At 44.0% G+C, this 20,561-nt stretch overlaps 1 protein-coding gene across 2 annotated transcripts in view; it reads right to left on the reverse strand.

The window, feature by feature from the left end:
• The window catches only part of ADGB (androglobin), a 422,031-nt gene that overhangs the window by 176,616 nt on the left and 224,854 nt on the right, over positions 1–20,561 (reverse strand). For both annotated transcript variants that reach the window (XM_077486347.1, XM_077486346.1), the window contains exon 16: positions 3,055–3,118. In XM_077486347.1, the coding sequence (XP_077342473.1) occupies positions 3,055–3,118 (64 nt within the window). The remainder of the gene's footprint in view (positions 1–3,054; positions 3,119–20,561) is intronic.

Consider the following 20,561-nt stretch of genomic DNA (forward strand, 5'->3'; position numbering starts at 1 on the left):
CAATGCTTTGTTGATAGGATCACCATCTAGAATTTGACACAAAGCAGAAAATATAAAAACTACAGGTGCATCTGCAGCAAAATGTTTGGCTTAAAGTGACTGTAAATGATCACCTTGTAAAACAACCCATTCAGTTGAAAATAGAAATGAAAGGCAGAACATATATATATAAAATATATAAATAATTGTTTCCCATTTTTTATAAGTGATCACATTCCCTCTGCATAAGAGCTGGGGGGAGGAGAAGCAGCAGTACACCGAGCTTCCCGGCGAATGGCTGTGCAGCAGGAGTGTGTCAGGAGAAGTCTGATCATTAGAGGAGAGTACACTGAGTTCCCACCATAACTAGAGAACTGACCACGGTATGTTCTCCTACTTAGTGTTGTCAGTTTTTAATAGAAAAGCATAGAGACTGGCAGGGACACCAGGGATTTCACATAAAGGAAGCATACAAGTACATGGTACAGCAGGCACATATCAGGAATATGAAGTGTTGGGGTAACAAATGCTTTAAATGTTTAGTTTTAGATAAATACAAAATATACAGAAGCTGCAGGAACGATCCTGGTATAACTGCTACTTGCCCAGGACATTTATATACCTAAGCTGGACAGGAAGCAGTTGAATTGCTACAATCTCTTTCTGACTGTAGATGTAAGCATTTTTACACCAACTGTTGCAATAGTTATCTGCAGAACCCACAATAAAATCCTGGGGTAATTAGAGACTTCTTTTAGCATTAACTGGTCAGTTTCAAGTGGAATGATTGATTTCAAATCCTTTGGCAAGCTTTCTTTTTAAAATAATTTATTGAGAATGATACAATACAAGTTTTATCATTGTATGGGGCTATCAAACTTGAATAAAGGAACTTCTCAGTTATTCATTTGGAATAACAATAGTACAGTTAGCGTATGGAGAGTAATATGGGAATTTTTATCAGTAAATATATGTGAAGAATATAATAATAACAATCAATAAACCTGGTATAATTTGCATGAAGGAAAATTAATAATATATATAAAGAATTAGACATAGAAATACAACTATGTTGGATAAATCGGTCTGTATTGGGATGTCCTGGAGAGACACCCACCCAACCAGGGCCAAGGTTCGGCTATGTGGCCCGGCTTTTCCCGGATGAATGGACGCCCCACCAAAACATCCCCAACATAACTTTGGGTAGATTGTTTCTAAACCAATCATTTACTTTCTTCCAAAGAGTAATTCAATATAAGAATGGAATAATACATTCCCAATATTATACATATCTAAAAATGAAGTTTAATAAGTAGGCAAAAAAAGGGGTGGGATCTAAAAGGAGGTTGGAGGGAATGAGGGGTCTCCAGAGGGAATCGAAAATTGTAAAAGTGGCAAGCCTCATCGGGGTAAAAGAAGTGAGAAGTCAAAATCTGGTGGTAGAATGTGTGTTATCCATGGAAGCCATATATTTTCAAATTTAACAAGTTTATCAAGTATGATTGCCTCCATTTTGGCATGGATCTTTGACAATCTTTATAAAACCCTGGTCATACTCATAGGCATCCACAATCTTCTTGCTGAGGACCTGAATGTGGTCTATGAATCTTGGAATGATGACACCACACGTCAACAGCAAATAAAACATGGGCCCCTGAATATCTGAGATTTAAAACTCATCTTCAGGCAAAATCAGATGTAGGTAGGTAAAAGCATATCTTTTTATCTGATGTACTCCACTAAATTACAAGCGGCCTTCTCTTATTATGCTTCAAAGAAGGCAGAATACAGTTTGTCCAATTTCCTATGCAGGGGATGCAACACTTGTGCCTGCTCTATGTTAATCCTGATGAAGGGTCCCATGAACGCACCCACATATTGTCTTTGCAATCGCTCTGTGCAAAATCAAGTGTCAACTGGTCTATGACAATTAAGCAGCTGCAGTATTCAAAGCTCAGGTAAACTTTGTTATAATTAAGATGAAAAAAGACTATCACTCAGTACATAGTCTTTTTTCAACTTGAACTAAGTTGCTTTTGCCCTGCCCAGCTTTACTGCTGCTGATTAGTTCTGCCCACTTTCTGCCTACACAGCAGTATAGCATGATTCTTCAGGAAAGACAGGGGGAGCTCCTAATTGTTGCTCACTGCCCACAGCACAGTTTCTCCCTGTCCAAGTTCACCTCTATGCTTAGATATGTGCTAGTAATGTGCCTCTGCTGGAAGACTGCAGGCACAAAACAAATATGGACTTTAATCACTCAGTATCAGACAGAGCACTGATGTAATAGATAAATCTGTCAATTAATTGTGTATGATTTATGAACGTGGATTTGTCATACCATGGCTGATTTTAAGTAGACGTCACAATGCAAGGGAATTTTCCCTAGTGTTTAATGAAAGAGATGAAGCTCTACAGGCTTCCATCATCCAATCACGTGGAAGCAAAATAAAGATTTTTTAAAATTTTTCCATGAACATGATTTAGTATTCTTTGCAAAGTGAAATTTTACCAGATTCACTAAGCTAAAATGTCCTTAAAAAATTAACAGTCTATTTGCCTTTAGTAAAACAACAAATCCTACCATCTCTATCAACCATACAGTTGTCTTGTTTAAAATAAAGATAACACCTTAAAGGGACTACAAGAAAATGGTGCCCGGCCACACATAGGATCAACAGACTGTAAAAACTAAGATGGTTAAAGATGATGAGAGTTGGTCATGCAGGGCCTAATCATACAGGCACCTATGATTAAGCCCTACATAGGCAAAATGCATTGATGGGTTCTTCTATGAGTGGAGAGCACAGCTGAAGTTCATTATCATCTTTCACTATTTTAGGTTTAGTCTGCTGAACTTGTGTGGGTTGGGCACCATTTTCTTGTAGTCCTAGCTGAGCCTGATGAGCCTTAAATCCTGACCAACACCAGTATACAGTGTCACTAGCCACAGAACATCTGAAGAATTAGAACTATATTGTTTTTTAGTTTACAATACACAATTATAATCTTATAGCTTGCATGTTTCTATAGTCTTCAGAAATGCACATGTCTATCAACAATATACATATTTACCTTGAAATTTGATTTCTGGAAAGTATATGGGTATGTATTTGGCTTGTGGAAGATATATAACATCCTGTAAATCAAGTACAGAAAAAAAACATCTTCAATACGAGAAAACTTTGTAAGGTCAAGTAAAATTACCACTATTTAATTCAGCTCATCTAATACAAAAGCTGCTAATGTTGCACACAATATTTACACCTTGGAAGCAGGGACAGAATTTGGACTCTTTCAAGTTTAATAATCAGTATACTGACAGAATCTGCACATGAATAAATACAAAAGTTTTAATAGTTAGAAGTGTCAAATACATGACTTCCTCTTGAAGATAAAGATAGGAAGGCCTAAAACGTTAGCATTGCCTCAATCTGCAAATTGCTTTATCTAAAAGAACAATTTATCAAAATTTCCTTGATATATTCTTGCATTTATTAAAAACCTAAAGGAGAGAAAATAAAAAAAAAGAAGCAGTTCCCATAGTCAAGAATCACAAAGCTTAATTTAAATTTTTACTTTCTTGTAGTATAAAGCATGCTGGGCTGGTTGACTCAATATCTTTAAATGAGTATTCAATTAAACCTGTATATTTTTTTAAATCATTGTGCAATGAGGTCTGGGTTATTGCAATTGATTCCCACAATGCACACAATAAAAAATGTAATTCCCAGCATACTTATCAGCTAGCCAGAAAAAAAAAAAATCAAATGACATAATTTGCATTAAAAACAGAGGTTTTAACTTCTCTGTGTAGTGTGGTCCTAACTTTAGTTTTTAAGAGCCTCAATGTAGGAGCATATAAAGCACTGGATATATTAAGGGCAGGTATGCCTGGAGGCAGCCCATTTCTCCTTATGCCTTATACCAGTGTTTCTCAACTGCAGTCCTCAAGGCGCACCAACAGGTCACGTTTCAGGTTTTCCATTATTTTGCACAGGTGATTTAATCAGTTTCACTGCCTTAGCAATTACCACAGTCATTTCATCTGCGGAAAATCCTGAAAACATGGCCTGTTGGGGCGCCTTGAGGACTGGAGTTGAGAAACACTGCTTTATACACACGGTCGGACATTCCGACCACAAAATCCATCAGATTTTTTCAGACGGATTTTTTTTTGTTTAATAAATGTTTATTAAAGATAAACAACAAACATATATTGTAAAATCCACATACAGCACCCAGTCCCATATACCAGGGGACAGGATTAGCAATTAGCATGAGAGCATCTTAGGGCAAACACAGTAAAGCAATAACGGAAGTGCCAGTGAAGAAAAACAAAAAAACAAAACCGAAAAACATTCTAGAGATAATGAGCAAAGTACACAGCCCTGATTCAAGGACCGGGTATCATGTTGTCTATCACAGAAACTGAGAAATAACAGAAAAAGGCAAGAGAGTGTAAAAAGGGGGGGGGGGGGAAAGAGAAGAAGAGGAGGGTCAAGGAGGGGAGAGAGAGGGTGGGGGTACGGTGGCTTGCGTGGTGACATGTAGAGGCATAGTTTGCGTTGCTCAGTGGGGTTGTGCTAAGATATCTGCGTAGAATGTAGTGGAGGTAAATTCCCTCCAACAAGACCAAGTCAAAAGGGTTTTTTGCGACGAATTCTTATGGGCATGAGTAATGTCCTCCATGAGGTGAACTGCTTCGATTTTTTTACGCATCCAACTTTTCAGTGACGGAATCTTTGATTGGCCCCACAGGGCAGGTATCAGTGCCTTAGCTGTGTTCAGCAGGTGTGGGATGATAGAGCGTTTGTATCGGCCCACAGGGTCTGTAGTAGCATGGAAGAGAATGGTCCAGGGTTCATTAGGGAGGAGGGTGCCAGAAATACGTTGAATAATCTGGATGACATTCGACCAGAACGGCTTGATAATGGGGCATGACCACCATATGTGTGCATGAGTGGCCTGGAATCCACAATTCCTCCAGCATAGCGGGGAGTTGTCAGGGAACATCCGGTGTAACTTCACCGGGGTGTAGTGCCATCTGGTGAGCAATTTGCAGTTAACTTCAGCCATTTGTGAGGCGATGGATGAGACCTGGGTCAGTTGTAGCACCTTCCGTTTTTGTAGGTCAGTGAGGCTGGCACCTAAATCTTTTTCCCATGAGGCCAGAAAGGACGGAATGAGTTGTGGAGGAGACTGTTGAGGGCCTTATAGAACAATGAAATGCAATGCAAGGGAGGATCCTTGGGGTAAAACACTACCTCAATTTCATTTAGAGTCTCGGAGCCTCTCAGTGGTCGGGGCAGGGCCCGCAGGAAACATTGTAATTGAGCGTACCTCCACTTGTCCAGGAATGTAATCGGCTTGGTGCCGAGTATTTCTGACAAAGGCTTAGTGGCAGTGTTCCGGAGGACCTGGTGCAGCATCAGGGACCCATCAGAGGACCAGACATGAAAGCTTGGATCTAGTAGACCTGGTAGAAAATATCGGTGGTGGAGAAGTGGCATTAGAGGGGAGTTGTAAGACCAGGAGAACCGTTTGTGTAAGTAGTTCCAAACAGCAAAGGTGGAGGAAGTAAGCGAGGAGGTTTCAGTACCAAGATGTCTGTGAGCACGAGGGATCCACGGTGCAACTTTGAGGTCTGCCCCAGATAAAAAGTGTTCCATGGCCACCCACAGCTTGGTGTTAACCGCATACTTCCAATTTGCTATCCTGGTGAGTATAATTGCATGGTAATACATCCTAAAGTTTGGTAGGGCCAGGCCCCCAGCATCTTTGGCACGGTATAAAACGTCCCTAGATACTCTGGGATGGCTGTTCCTCCAAACATAGCGGGAGATCATGGTCTGTAGTGTTGTAAAAAATCCTATGGGTACCCCCATGGGGATCATTTGGAATAGGAATAAGACTCTGGGCAATATGTTCATTTTAATAACGTTAACCCTCCCTAGCCAGGAGTGTGAAAGGTCCCTCCATTTTCTCAGGTCCTCTCTGATATTGTTAAGTAGTGGGAGGTAGTTATATCGAAAAAGGGAGTGAATATTAGGTGTAAGGTTGATTCCTTGGTATTTCATATGACGCTGAACCCATTTAAAAGGAAAGAGGGGCCGCATTAGATCTGCTTCTCGTCTGGGGAGATTAATGTTTAGAATTTCCGAATTTCGAAAAGTTAATTTTAAAGTTGGAGAGGGTTTGGTAGGTAGAGAGGGCCGACATCAGATTAGGCAGGGAAATACGGGGCTTCTGGACAAAAAATAAAATATCATCAGCATACGCTGCATATTTATGGGTCATGGGACCTACCTGAACCCCATGGATATTAATGTTATGCCTAATTGTGGACAGGAAGGGTTCGAGGGTGAGAGCAAATAGGAGCAGGGATAAGGGGCAGCCCTGTCTGGTCCCATTGTGTAGAGAGAATGAGTCACTCAGAGAGCCATTTATGCGGACACGAGCTGTAGGAGTGGAGTAAAGTGAGGTTATGCGGTAGAACATTTTAGGGCCAAGACCTAGGTGACGCAAGGTCGTTTTGAGGTAATCCCAGTCCACCCTATCGAACGCCTTTTCTGCATCCGTAGAAACAAGTAGGGTGGGCTGGGAGCACCGTCGAACATACTGAATCAGGGAAATTGTCCGGAGGGAATTATCCCTGGCTTCTCTACCAGGTATGAAGCCAGTCTGATCCTTAGAAATCCAGCTAGGTATCAAGGGAAGTAGCCGATTAGCCAGGACCTTGGAGTATAACTTGACATCCACGTTAAGGAGGGAGATCGGCCGGTAGCTGCTGCATGCTGTGGGGTCTTTACCTGGTTTAGGTATGACTGTTATGTGGGCCGCAAGAGATTCCGTGCGCAGACAGGATTTGCGAGATATAGAGTTGGCGTAAGCCGTGAGATGGGGGAGTAGGATGTCCCGAAACGTGTTATAATAGCAGACAGTGTACCCGTCAGGGCCAGGGGCCTTTCCCGTGGGGGACGACTTTAGAGCTGCCCGGAATTCCTCCACCGTAAGGTCCTCTTCTAGGGCCTGAAGTGCGGAAGCAGGTAACTCGGGCAAATTGGCCTCTCTTAAATATGCCTGTATGCGATTGCGTTTTTCCCCCGGAGCGAGCGAGGCCGTTGAGCTCTGTACATTATACAAAGCCGCATAATAATCGCGAAACGCCGCGGCTATGTGGGGAGTAGCATGCACCAAAGCGCCACTGGGAAGTTTTATTTTGGGGATGAAAGACCTGGTTTGTGTCGCCTTGAGGGATCTTGCCAGTCGCCTACCGGGTTTATTTCCCCACTCATACATAGACTGAGCGAGGCGTCGGAATTTCCTGTTTGTGTCTAGGTCAAGGAGGGTTTTCAATTCATCCCGTTTCAGGGTGAGGGCTTGTAAATGAGCCATGTGCAGGGTAAGTTTATGCTGCTTGTCCAACTCTGCAATCTGACCAATGACCTGCTCAATCTGCCGACCATGCTCCCTCTTCTTCCTAGAGCCCAGCATGGGGACGACTTGTGAGCTTCCCACACAACCAAGGGGGAGGACTCAGGAGAAGTATTTTCGGCAAAATACTGTTTCATGTGCGAGACTAACTCAGATACGTCAGCCTCGGTAGAGAGGAGAGAGTCATTGAGCTTCCAATTATTGGAGCGTTGTGCTAAGGAGGGCATGGTCATGCACATTGATACCGGCGCATGATCAGATATGGTGGCTGTACCTATATGAGCGGACTGCAGAAGTTGGAGATGATGGTGATCTAAAAAGATATTGTCAATGCGCGAGTACGATTGGTGCGTTTTAGAAAAGTGAGAGTAATCCCTGTCTTTGGGGTGGAGTATACGCCACACATTGATCAATTGTAGCTCAATGAGCCTGCGTTTAAGTGCGGACAGTCTTTTAAATGGTATGTGGGAGCGGCCTTGGGAGGTGTCCATGCTGGGATCAAGAGGTATATTAATGTCACCCGCTAGGATAGTTAAACCCTCGGCAAAGTGGGCTAATTTGGAGAGAATCTGAGAAAGGAAGGCATGTTGGTGCCTGTTAGGGCAATACACGTTAGCCAAGGTGCAGCGCGTATTGCCCAAAAATCCCTTTAACCACTTGCTTACTGGGCACTTAAACCCCCCTCAGTCCCAGACCAATTTTCAGCTTTCAGCGCTGATGCACTTTGAATGACAATTGCGCGGGCATACAACACTGTACCCAAATGAAATTTTTATCATTTTTTTCCCACAAATAGAGCTTTCTTTTGGTGGTATTTAGTTACAGCTCGGAGTTTTATTTTTTGCTAAACAAACAAAAAAAGATGCAAAAAAATAAAAAAAAAAAAATCATGTTTTAATAGTTTGTTATAAAATTTTGCAAACGGGTCATTTTTCTCCTTCATTGAAGTGCGCTGATTAGGCGGCACTGATGGCTGCATTGGTGGGCACTGATGGGCTGCATTGGTGGGCACTGATGGGCTGCATTGGTGGGCACTGATGGGCTGCACTGGTGGGCACTGATAGGCATAGTTAAGGCGGCACTAATAGGCACAGATAAGGCGGCACCGATGGGCACAGATAAGGCGGCACTGATGGGCAAAGATGGGCACAGATAAGATGGCACGGATGGGTGGCACGGATAAGTGGCACGGATGGGTGGCACGGATGGGCACTGATAGGTACCACTGATAGATGGGACTGATGGGCACTGATAGGTGGCACTGATAGGTGGCTCTGATAGGTGGCACTGCTGGGCACTGATGGGCGGCACTGCTGGGCACTGATGGGCGGCACTGCTGGGCACTGATGGGCGGCACTGGGTCGCAGCACCTTTGAGGCAGATTGTGGGCACTGTGGGTGGCACTGTTGGTGGCACTGCTGGATGGCACTGTGGGTGGCATTGTGGGTGGCACTGTAGGTGGCACTGTGGGCACTGATGGGGGGCACTGATGGGGGGCACTTACTTTTATTCAGGATGGCACGGCGGTGGGCAGGTGGGCACTGGCAGGGGGCAGGTGGTCAGCTGTATTGCTGGCCGTGATCGGGACTGATGTCCCGATCACGGCCGCCGGTGATCGGCTTTTTTTTTCTCTCCTCGCGCTGTCAGCGCGAGGAGGAATAATAGCCGATTACCGGCTCCGTTCTATCACATGATCAGCTGTCATTGGCTGACAGCTGATCACGTGATAAGGGGTCGGGATCGACCCCTTGCACGGATCGGTGATCAGGCGAGTCTCACGGACTCGCCGATCACAGAGCGCGCCGCGCGCGCCCCTCAGGGGGCGCGCAGGCCGCTCGTATCCGGGACGACGTCAATAGACGTCGTCCCGGAAATGTAGGTCCGCGCTGATGCCGTCATTTGGCAATAGCGCGGATCTGTAGTGGTTAAAAAAAGACATCGACCATGATCATCCGCTAGCATTTCGACAAGACGGAAGGGAACACTGCTGCTGAAGCCTATGGCAACTCCCTTTGCTTTATTCGTATCCGACAGACTGTAATACCATTGCGGAAATTGGGGGGAGGTCAACTTGACCGGTGGATTTTGTCCAAAACTTGTGTTGCATACACACGGTGGGACAAAGTTGTCGGAAATTCAGACCGTGTGTACAAGGCATTAAAGGTACAGGGAGACACTAGAAACCCAACAGATAAAGACAAGGAATGTGTCTCTGACTAAATTCAAGCAAGCTAAACAAAAATGGCAAATGACCCAATTTTTAAGTAACTGTAGGATAAGGTGTACATGGAAGGACTTTATACAGAAGAAACAAAACAAATATACTTCACTGAACACTTACCAGCTAGCCATATAAATTACATTTTTTACCACTTTACATTTATCCATTTCTTTATATGCACCAACACGGAGTCTTATAGACTAAAGTTAGGGCTGCATTATACAGAGGGGCCTTGATAGAGCAGTGTGACTTTCACATATACAGTACTTGCAAATTTTGTGTAACTAAAACCCTATTTTTATTGCAAATTGTTAAATAGTGTAATTTGTTTTTATGCAGGCTAGCTGTGCAAAGCTCTTCCATGTGCACTCTAATCTAACAGTTACTTATAAAATGGGCTGGTTTTAATTTTTATTTATCTTGCTACAGTTGGCAAAAGGATACATTGGACACCTTCAGCTGCCATTGTGCTTTGCTGTGCATCTGGTGTGTTCCTGTGCCTTTAATAATGAATGAGCTGCCTGATGGCATACCTACCCTTGATTTATCCAGTGCCATGCGCAGCTATGGAATTGTACTTTAATTCTGATTGCCATCTATTTCAGCAATCACCCCTTTTCTATTTTTATTATTGGGAGCTTTTTTTTTTTCTTTGAATTTATTTTGTGGTTGTTGGTTTCTTTAGCAGTTTGGTTTCTTCCAGCTGCTGTCTTATCTATAGTAAACGCCTTTAGGTTGTTTAAAGCACAGCATTTAATAGTTACTGACCATCTGTTGTTAGAGCTGCGTCTTGTTCACCTCACACAGCTGCATTGAAAAATAAAAGGTGCAAGAACGGTGCAACAAGCAACCTTAAAATACATCACCCCTGTTTACCAACAACCCCCCCCCCATCCCATCCCCATAGCAAAAATAATAAAAGTTAGGCATACATGGGTTGGCCTATTATGCGTAAATAACACTATTCTGCTGCTGGCCAATTTTACACTGCTGTATAGTCTGTGGTCCCTTAACTTGCCTGTAATCTCTGTTCCAGTACACTTAAGCCAATTCTCTCTCATTAAAGGAGTTGTAAAGGAGGACATTTTTATCATTTTTTTCCCACAAATAGAGCTTTCTTTTGGTGGTATTTAATTACAGCAGGGAGTTTTATTTTTTGCTAAACAAACAAAAAAAGATGCCAAAAAAATAAAAATCATGTTTAATAGTTTGTTATAAAATTTTGCAAACAGGTCATTTTTCTCCTTCATTGAAGTGCGCTGATGAGGCGGCACTGATAGGCTGCACTGGTGGGCACTGATAGGCTGCATTGGTGGGCACTGATAGGCTGCACTGGTGGGCACTGATAGGCATAGTTAAGGCGGCACTAATAGGCACAGATAAGGCGGCACCGATGGGCACAGATAAGGCGGCACTGATGGGCAAAGATGGGCACAGATAAGATGGCACGGATGGGTGGCACGGATGGGTGGCACTAAGGGGCACTGATAGGTACCACTGATAGATGGGACTGATGGGCACTGATAGGTGGCTCTGATAGGTGGCACTGCTGGGCACTGATGGGCGGCACTGCTGGGCACTGATGGGCACTGGTAGATGACACTGATGGGCACGGATATGTGGCACTGGGGTGCAGCACCTTTGAGGCAGATTGTGGGCACTGCTGGGTGGCACTGTGGGCACTCCTGGGTGGCACTGCTGGGTGGCACTGTGGGCACTGCTGGGTGGCACTATGGGCACTGCTGGGTGGCACTATGGGCACTGCTGGGTGGCACTGACGGGGGCACTTATTTTTTAATGAGGTGGCACTGGCAGGGGGCAGGTGGGCACTGGCAGGGCAGGCCGTGATCGGGACTGATGTCCCGATCACGGCCGCCGGTGATCGGCTCTTTTTTTTCTCCTCTTCTCAGCGCGAGGAGGAATAATAGCCGATTACCGGCTCCGTTGTATCACATGATCAGCTGTCATTGGCTGACAGCTGATCACGTGATAAGGGGTCGGGGTCGACCCCTTGCTCGGATCAGTGATCAGGCGAGTCTCATAGACTCGCCGATCACAGAGCGCGCCCCTCAGGGGGCGCGCAGGCCGCTCGTGCACGGGATGACGTCAATAGACGTAGTCCCGGCAAAGGAGGTCCGCGCTGTAGCCGTCATTCGGCTATAGCGCGGGTCTCAAGTGGTTAAGATAAAAAGCTTTCTCTGTGTAGCAGCCGCCTCCAGCACCCCCTAAAACTTACCGCAGCTCCCTCTCTGTTCAGGGATGTCCACGAGTCCCTCGGCCATTTGGGAGTCTCCCTCCTGATTGGCTCCCACGGCTGTCTATCAAAGTCAGTTAGCCATTCAGGAGAGAGAGGGGGCAGGGCCGAACAGCAGCGCCATGTCTGAATGGACACAGAGCTGCAGCTCAGCTCGGGTGACCTCATAGCAAGCTGCTTGCTGTGGGGGCACTCAACAGAAGGAAGGGGCCAGAAGCAGCGAAGAGGGACCCAACAAGAGGACTATCCAGGCTGCTCTGTGCAAAACCATTACACAGGACAGGTAAGTATAACATGATTGTTAATTTTTTTTTAAATAGACTTTACAATCACTTTAAAAATCTCCTGCTGATGGCCAACTTTACCTTGCTGTATCATCTGTGGTTTCTTAATTCTTAGACCCCATTCACACTTGTGTGAATTTTCATGCGACTTTGGACCCCAAAGTCGCATGACAAGTTTCACCCCATGTATCCCTATGATAACTGTAAATATCTGTGTGTATATAAGTCACAGCAACTTCAAAGTATTTTTCTGCACTACTTTGGTCCAACTTGCAGGCGATATGCAGTCCATAGACCTCAATGTAAACCTCAAGGTCTCAAAAGTTGCATGAAAATCGCACTTGTATGATATTGATGCAACTTGTGTGAGACTTGTGAAAAGATGTAAAAAATAAAAACATTTAAAAAACTTTGTGGGCTTCCAGATTCTGTTGCCTGTAGACCCCCACAACCACTGGCCAGGGTTGTGGGGAAGAGACCCTTGTCCACATCAACATGGGGACCAGGTGCTTTGGGGGGGGTCAGTTGAGTCATCGGTTGTCAAGGACAAGGCAGCCAACTTCCCGGCTCGCTCCTTAACAACCAACTATTCTCCGCATAGAATTAGAATCAGTTGCACGAGTGTGAATGGACACCTAATGAGAGTTTAATAGAAATTGGCAAGTTTCTGTGCAATTTATTTTTCCTGGTCAAAGAAAGCATATTACTGCTTCATGAAAAAAAAGCATAATCTACAGTCAGATATACTCTGCCCATAAAAATTGTACTGCTCTGTAACATGCCTTTTGTTTGGACAGTAGTTTGCCTATTAGCCCTAAAAATAGCCAGAATCTGCTAACAAGATAAACAAACTCTCTGCAAATAAAACCCAGGCTGATTCGCCCGTCTCTAGTTATAAACTGCACGGGCAGCAGAATTAACATGATTGACCCCATCTTTGAGCCAGAATCTTAGGAATTTGATTATTATCTGGATAATGCTTGAACAGGGATGGATCGGTCTTTCTGGTTTGAAAAGGAGATGAAGGGCCTTATCAAGGGCCATAATGTGATCTCTGTGAGAGGTAATAAAAAACTTTAACCAGTTAAGGCCCGAACCATTTTGCTGGCCAACGACCAGAGCACTTTTTGCGATTCGGCACATCGTCATTTTAACTGACAATTGCGTGGTCGTGCGACGTGGCTCCCAAACGAAATTAACGTCCTTTTTTTCCCACAAATAGAGCTTTCTTTTGGTGGTATTTGATCACCTCTGTGGTTTTTATTTTTTGCGCTATAGACAAAAAAAAGAGCGGAAATTTTGAAAAAAGCGCATTATTTTTTTAACATTTTGCTATAATAAATATCCCCCAAAAATATATAAAAAAACATTTTCTTCCTCAGTTTAGGCCAATATGTATTCTTCTACATATTTTTGGTAAAAAAAAAACGCAATGAGCGTTTATTGATCGGTTTGTGCAAAAGTTATAGTGTTTACAAAATAGGGGATAGTTTTATGGTATTTTTATTAATATATTTTTTTTAATAGTAATGGCGGTAATCATTGATTTTTATCATGACTGCGACATTATGGCAGACACATCGGACATTTTTGACACATTTGTGGGACCATTGTCATTTATACAGCAATCAGTGCTATACGAATGCACTGATTCCTGTGTAAATGACACTGGCAGTGAAGGGGTTAACCACTAGGTGGCAGTGTAGGGGTTAAGTATGTCCTGGGGAGTGATTCTAACTGTGGGGGGGCATGGCGACGTGTGACATGTCACTGATCTCTGCTCCCAATTACAGAGATCGGTGACACTGTCACTAGGCAGAACGTGGAGATGCTTGTTTACATTAGCACCTTCCTCTCCGTGAGACGATGGCGGGTATCCCCGCGGACATCATGTCCACGGGACCCGCGACCCAACTCACGGAGCCTGCCATGGGTGCGCGTGCGTGTGCCCACAGGCCACCTCTTAAAGGGAAACGTACAGGTATGTTAGTTTGCCTGCATGAGCCCTTCGGCAGTCGGCAAGCGGTTAATAAGCGTTACAATTTCAAATTACTTGACATGCATGCATTTAACATGAAAAATATATTCCAAGACTAAAATGAAAAAAAAAAAACAGCTGATAACAGGACTGTGTTAGGTAGACCTGCAAAGAGCCAGTTTTTAATGGATGCAATGAATTAAAAAAGACCGATGGCCCTTTTTTTTTTAGCAACACGACTATATGTGTTGTGGTGCGCTGCAGTGCATTGAGGTGGCTCTCACAATGAATGGTACCGCATTGCACCACACATAGAGCAGGTGTTGTTGACATACACTATATTACCAAAAGATATGAGACGCCATCCTTATACACACACACACATGAACTTTAATGGCATGCCCGTCTAAGTCTGTAGGGTTCAATATTGAGTTGGCTTGGCAGCTATAACAGCTTCAACTCTTCTGGGAAGGCTGGCCACAAGGTTTAGGAGGGTGTCTATGGGAATGTTTGACCATTCTTCCAGAAGTGCATTTGTGAGGTCAGGCACTGATGTTGGATGAGAAGGCCTAGCTTGCAGTCTCCGCTCTTATTTATTTATTATTTTAGGTACTTATATAGTACCGTCAATTTACACAGCTCTTTACATATACATTGTACATTCACATCAGTCCCTACCCTCAACGAGCTGACAATCTAAAGGTCCCTAAACGCACATTCATACATTTTTAGATAGTATCCGATTAACCTACCAGCATGTCTTTAGAGTGTGGAAAGAAACCAGAGGAAACCCACGCAGGCACAGGGAGAACATGCAAACTCCTGGCAGATGGTGTCATGGTCAAGATTTGAGCCAGCGACCCTTTTTGCTGCTAGGTGAAAGTGCTAACCACTACACCACTGTGCTGCCCCACTCTTCATCCCAAAGGTGTTCTAGTGGGTTGCGGTCAGGACTCTGTGCAGGCCAGTCTAGTTCCTCCATCCCAAACTCACTCATCCATGTATTTATGGAGCTTGCTTTGTGCACTGGTCCAAATCATTTGGTGGAGGGGGAATTATATTGTGGGGTTGTTTTTCAGGGATTGGGCTTGGCCCCTTTGTTCCAGTTAAGGCAGTGTTTCTCAATTCCAGTCCTCATGGCCCACTAACAGGTCATGTTTTCAGGCTTTCCATTATTTTGCACAGGTGATTTGATCAGTTTCACTGCCTTAGTAATTACCCCAGCTGTTTCATCTGAGGGAAATCCTGAAAACATGACCTGTTAGTGGGCCATGAGGACTGGAATTGAGAAACACTGAGTTAAGGGAACTCTTAAGGCATCAGCATACCAAGACACTTTGGACAATTTCATGTTCCCAACTTTGTGGGAGCATTTTGGGGATGACCTCTTCCTGTTTCAATAGGACTTTGCACCAGTGCACAAAGCAAGGTTCATAAAGACATGGAGGAGTGAGTTTGGTGTGGATGAAATTGACTGGCCTGCACAAAATCCTGACCTCAACCTGATAGAATACCTTTGGGATGAATTAGAGCGGAGACTGTGAGCCAGGCCTTCTCATCCAACATCAGTGCCTGACCTCACAAATGTGTTTCTGGAAGAATGGTCAAACATTCCCATAGACACACTCCTAAACCTTGTGGACAAGCTTCCCAGAAGAGTTGAAGCTGTTATAGCTGCAAAGGGGGGCCAACTCAATATTGAACCCTACAGACTAAGACTGGGATGCCATTAAAGTTCATGTGCATGTAAAGGCAGGTGTCACAATACTTTTGACAATATTGTGTATTTTATAACACAGTTGACTGTTGCCATCATGCACCAGTGAGAACAGGCCCTTAGTTTTCTTATTAAAATAATGATAATAATAATCATTAAACTCTTTCCTGAGAGGTCTTTCAGACTGACAATATAGTATTTTGAAGTACCATAAATTTGAATTAGTGTTGCATTGATTCTTCAAGGGCAGTTTTTGTTTTTTGCATCTGACAGACTATACTTAAGCTTGGCAGTTTATGAAGACCCTAAAATAGATACCACATGGCCTATTCAATCTAGCATCCCAAAAGCAGCAGTTAATAAAAATGATTTTCTGACTGTGAATTTTGTAAGAAGATTAAAGCGGAGGTCCACCCTAAAGTGGACCTTCCACTCATTGGATTCCTCCCCCCCTCCGGCGCCACAATTGGCACCTTTCAGGGGGGAGAGGGGTGCAGGTACCTGTACAGTACAGGTATCTGCGCCCACTTCCGGGATAGCTCTCTGCGGAAAGGGGCGTAGATTACGCCCCTTTCCGAAAGTCCCCCGCTGCCTGCTGGGAAACACACAGATCCCAGAGGCAGCGGGTCCATCCTTATTGCGCAGCGCGACTCGCGCATGCGCAGTAGGGAACCAGGAAATGAAGCCGAAACGCTCCACTTCCTGATTCCCATACCCAAGATGGCGGCGGCAGCACCCGAGAGACGATCGAGAGATCGGCTTCGGGTGCCGACATCGCTGGCGCGCTGGACAGGTAAGTGTCACTATTTTAAAAGTCAGCAGCTGCAGTATTTGTAGCTGCTGGCTTTTTAAAAAAAAAAAAAAAAACGCGGACTCCCGGCGGACTCCCGCTTTAATACTTTGTTCTAGTTACCATTTATTCATAAAATATTTTAATTTAACATTATTATATATATATTTTTTTATTATTATTATTTCCAGAGAGTCTGAGGGTAGGTAACATTCAAGGTCAATTATTTTCTTTTTTTGTGGAAGATGAAAAAATGTGAACATGAAATAAGAAAAAAAAATAAAATCAAGGTTGGATAGAGTACTTTCATTGCTTAATTAAACAGATTAGTATTTCACACTGTTAGCGCTCTTCAAAAAGAGGTGAAGTATGCTGTTATATCTCTTCATTTCAGGTAGCATCACACATTTTATTTCTCACAATGCTTTAATACTTTAGTTGCACCAGTGACATACAAATTAACAGCATTTCATAAGTATATGCTGCTATCTAAACTAGCAGATATGTAATGTGTTATATTTTTCTTTAGAGTGTTGATTTATAAACGATAAAAAAAAAAAATGCTCAAATATTTCTTTTAACGACCAATCAATTTTTAGATCGTATTTGTTTTGCTCAGCTTAAGAGATGGAAGTTAAAGTGTGACAAAAGTGTCTGGGGAACAAAAGTGTCTGTAAGGCCAACTAAGAGTATGGTAGCCACCCTGGCGTCATGATTATGTTCGATTTTGTGCGTCTCAAAGCGGTACATTGTTTTGCATAGAAATTTGGCATTTTATATTGTAGACTTGTAATTCTTAGTAATAACACATTTAAATCTGTCCAAACAAGAGTCTAGTAAACATCCTGGGTATGCTAAAGTTTGAAAAATGAAATCATAAATTATAATATAATAAATAACTATAAATAATAATAGGAAAAATGAATAGCTAAGACTAAGCACCGTGCCTGGTGTGAAATGCGTCAGTGTCTGTACAGTTAGTCTGTACCCATTTGTGATGCTCTGATATAAATTTTTATATACCGTATTTTTCGGACCATAAGATGCACTTATTTCCCCCAGAAATATTGGGGAAAATGTCCCTGGTCTTATGGTGCAAATATACGAAAGGCATTGCCCCCCGCCACTGCTGGCACTGCCCCCCGCTTCCGGCACTGCCCCCTGCCACCACTCGCATCGCCTGCAGCCACCACCACCGGAAGAGAGAGTGGGGACAGACTTCCAAACCCGCGTGGGTGCCGGGCGACACAGAAAATAGGCCACTATGGGCCTGATGGAGGAGGGAGAAGTGCCAGCTGTCCCTCGGGGAGCCCAGGAACAATGGCCGGGGAGGAGCAGGAGGAGGAGGGACCGAGGACAGGAGGAATAGGCAGGCCGCTGGGATAACATCAGGTAAGGCAATGGTCCCTCTGCATTTTCTATGGCATGGCCACTCTGCATTTCTATGGTAATGGTGTCACTCTGCATTTCTATGGCATGTTCACTCTGTATTTCTATGGCATGGTCACTCTGCATTTCTATGGCATGGTCACTCTGCATTTCTATGGCATGGTCACTCTGCATTTCTATGGCATGGTCACTCTGCATTTCTATGGCATGGTCACTCTGCATTTCTATGGCATGGTCACTCTGCATTTCTATGGCATGGTCACTCTGTATTTCTATGGTAATAGTGTCACTCTGCATTTCTATGGCATGGTCACTCTGCATTTCTATGGCATGGTCACTCTGCATTTCTATGGCATGATCACTCTACATTTCTATGGTAATGGTGTCACTCTGCATTTCTATGGCATGTTCACTCTGCATTTCTATGGCATGGTCACTCTGCATTTCTATGGCATGGTCACTCTGCATTTCTATGGCATGTTCACTCTGCATTTCTATGGCATGTACACTCTGCATTTCTATGGCATGTACACTCTGCATTTCTATGGCATGGTCACTCTGCATTTCTATGGCATGGTCACTCTGCATTTCTATGGTAATGGTCACTCTGCATTTCTATGGTAATGGTGTCACTCTGCATTTCTATGGTAATGGTGTCACTCTGCATTTCTATGGTAATGGTGTCACTCTGCATTTCTATGGTAATGGTGTCACTCTGCATTTCTATGGTAATGGTGTCACTCTGCATTTCTATGGTAATGGTGTCACTCTGCATTTCTATGGTATGGTCACTCTGCATTTCTATTTCTATTTGTGGGAACAAAATGATACAACTTTTGTTTAGGTACAGTATAGCATGACCGCGCAACTGTCATTCAAAGTGCGACAGCGCTGAAAGCTAAATTGGTCTGGGCAGGATGGTGTATAAGTGCCTGGTACTGAAGTGATGAATTATTGAATACAAATTGTTTGTAGTCTCATTTCCAGCTAGCAGAAAGAGTTTAGGTTTAATATACAGGGGATGTTTTAAAACCTCTCCTGAACAAATTAACTTGACAGATAGTAACTGACGTTTTAAAACACCTGTTTTTCCGCGTTTACCTTACCACGTTTGCATTTAGAAGCACTTAAAAAAAAAACACGCCTGTAAACGAAATGTGGCTAAACGTGAGTTACCGCATTTACAAGCTGTTACAGGCATTTGGCGTTTCAAATGCCTCTGAACATCCATCTTGAAAGCATTTTTTTGCTTTCCAAAGAATGCTTCTAAACACAGCTGTCTATAAACGACTATAAACGACCCTGTGTACATGTACTGATAAGATAACATAAAAGAGAGTTCAGAGGCAGCTGAAAAGAATGCCCAACTGCTCCTAAATGTCCATTTACCAGCAGCAGTGTACATGAAGCCTTAGTGCTGCGTTGCAGTGTGCTGTGCTTATATGCACACATGCTGCATTTTATTGCTAGGCACCATGCTAAATTGCATTGCAATGTAAGGCAGCACAGTACATTGCACTGCCCTACATTGTGGTGAATGAAGTGTACATTTTTTATATTTCAAATAGTTTATTCAAAACAAGAAAAGGGTAGCTGTGTTATGTGTGGAATCGCGCATCACACTGCCTCCTACTGCAGCCGTAATGCAGAGCTATCGGAGCTGTGAATCAATCTGGCGGATCTGCGCTATAGTGTGAATTTGCCCTTAGGCTTCTGTTTACATTTTTTCCAGTAACTTTTAGGACCTACTGAAAAAAAGCCTCTTTACAGAGCTCAACAGATCTAGAAGAAATGTACACACACACCTGAATGAATGAGGCAGAACACTTACTTTACTATAAATTGTATATCAAAGAACATACCGTGTTTCCCCGATAGTAAGACACCCCCGATTGTAAGACGTATCGGGAGTTTCAGAGGGGTCGGCTAATATAAGCCGTACCCCGAAAGTAAGACATATGTCTTACTTTCGGGGAAACACGGGGGTATTGCCGCCTCCAGTGACGTACGGTACTAAGAGTGGGGCGGGGGGTGCGGGCCGCACCCTGGGGGGGGTGCCAGGCCAGCGCCCTCCCCCTCCGACTGAAGAGACAGCGCAGTTTTGATCAGTCTCGGCCGAGCAGAGTGAAGCCGCCTCCCCCTCCTCTTGTATGGCTACACAGTGCTGTGTATGGAGGAGGAGGAGGGGGAGGCGGCTTCAGTGAAGCCGCCTCCCCCTCCTTCTCCTTCATGGACATCACTGTGTAGCCATACAAGAGGAGGGGGAGGCGGCTTCACTCTGCTCGGCTGTGAGTGACAGCCGCTGCCCGAGACTGATCAGAACGGCACGACGCAACCACAGAGAAGGGGATTATTGTGCCAGGTCCCGGATCACTGCCGACAGGTGTCACTGGCTCTGTGTCCTCCCGGGAAAAGGTCAGTGCTGGTCATACAGAGAGAGACCAAGGAGGGGGAGGGGGAGGGGGGGGGGTGTGAAGAGATTCTCTGCAGCTCTTATTATGTAACCACAAGA

This window comes from Lithobates pipiens, unplaced genomic scaffold (genome assembly GCF_037356315.1).
Source record: "Lithobates pipiens isolate NorthernLeopardFrog02 unplaced genomic scaffold, aLitPip1_a1.2 Scaffold_18, whole genome shotgun sequence".
NCBI lineage: Eukaryota > Metazoa > Chordata > Amphibia > Anura > Ranidae > Lithobates > Lithobates pipiens.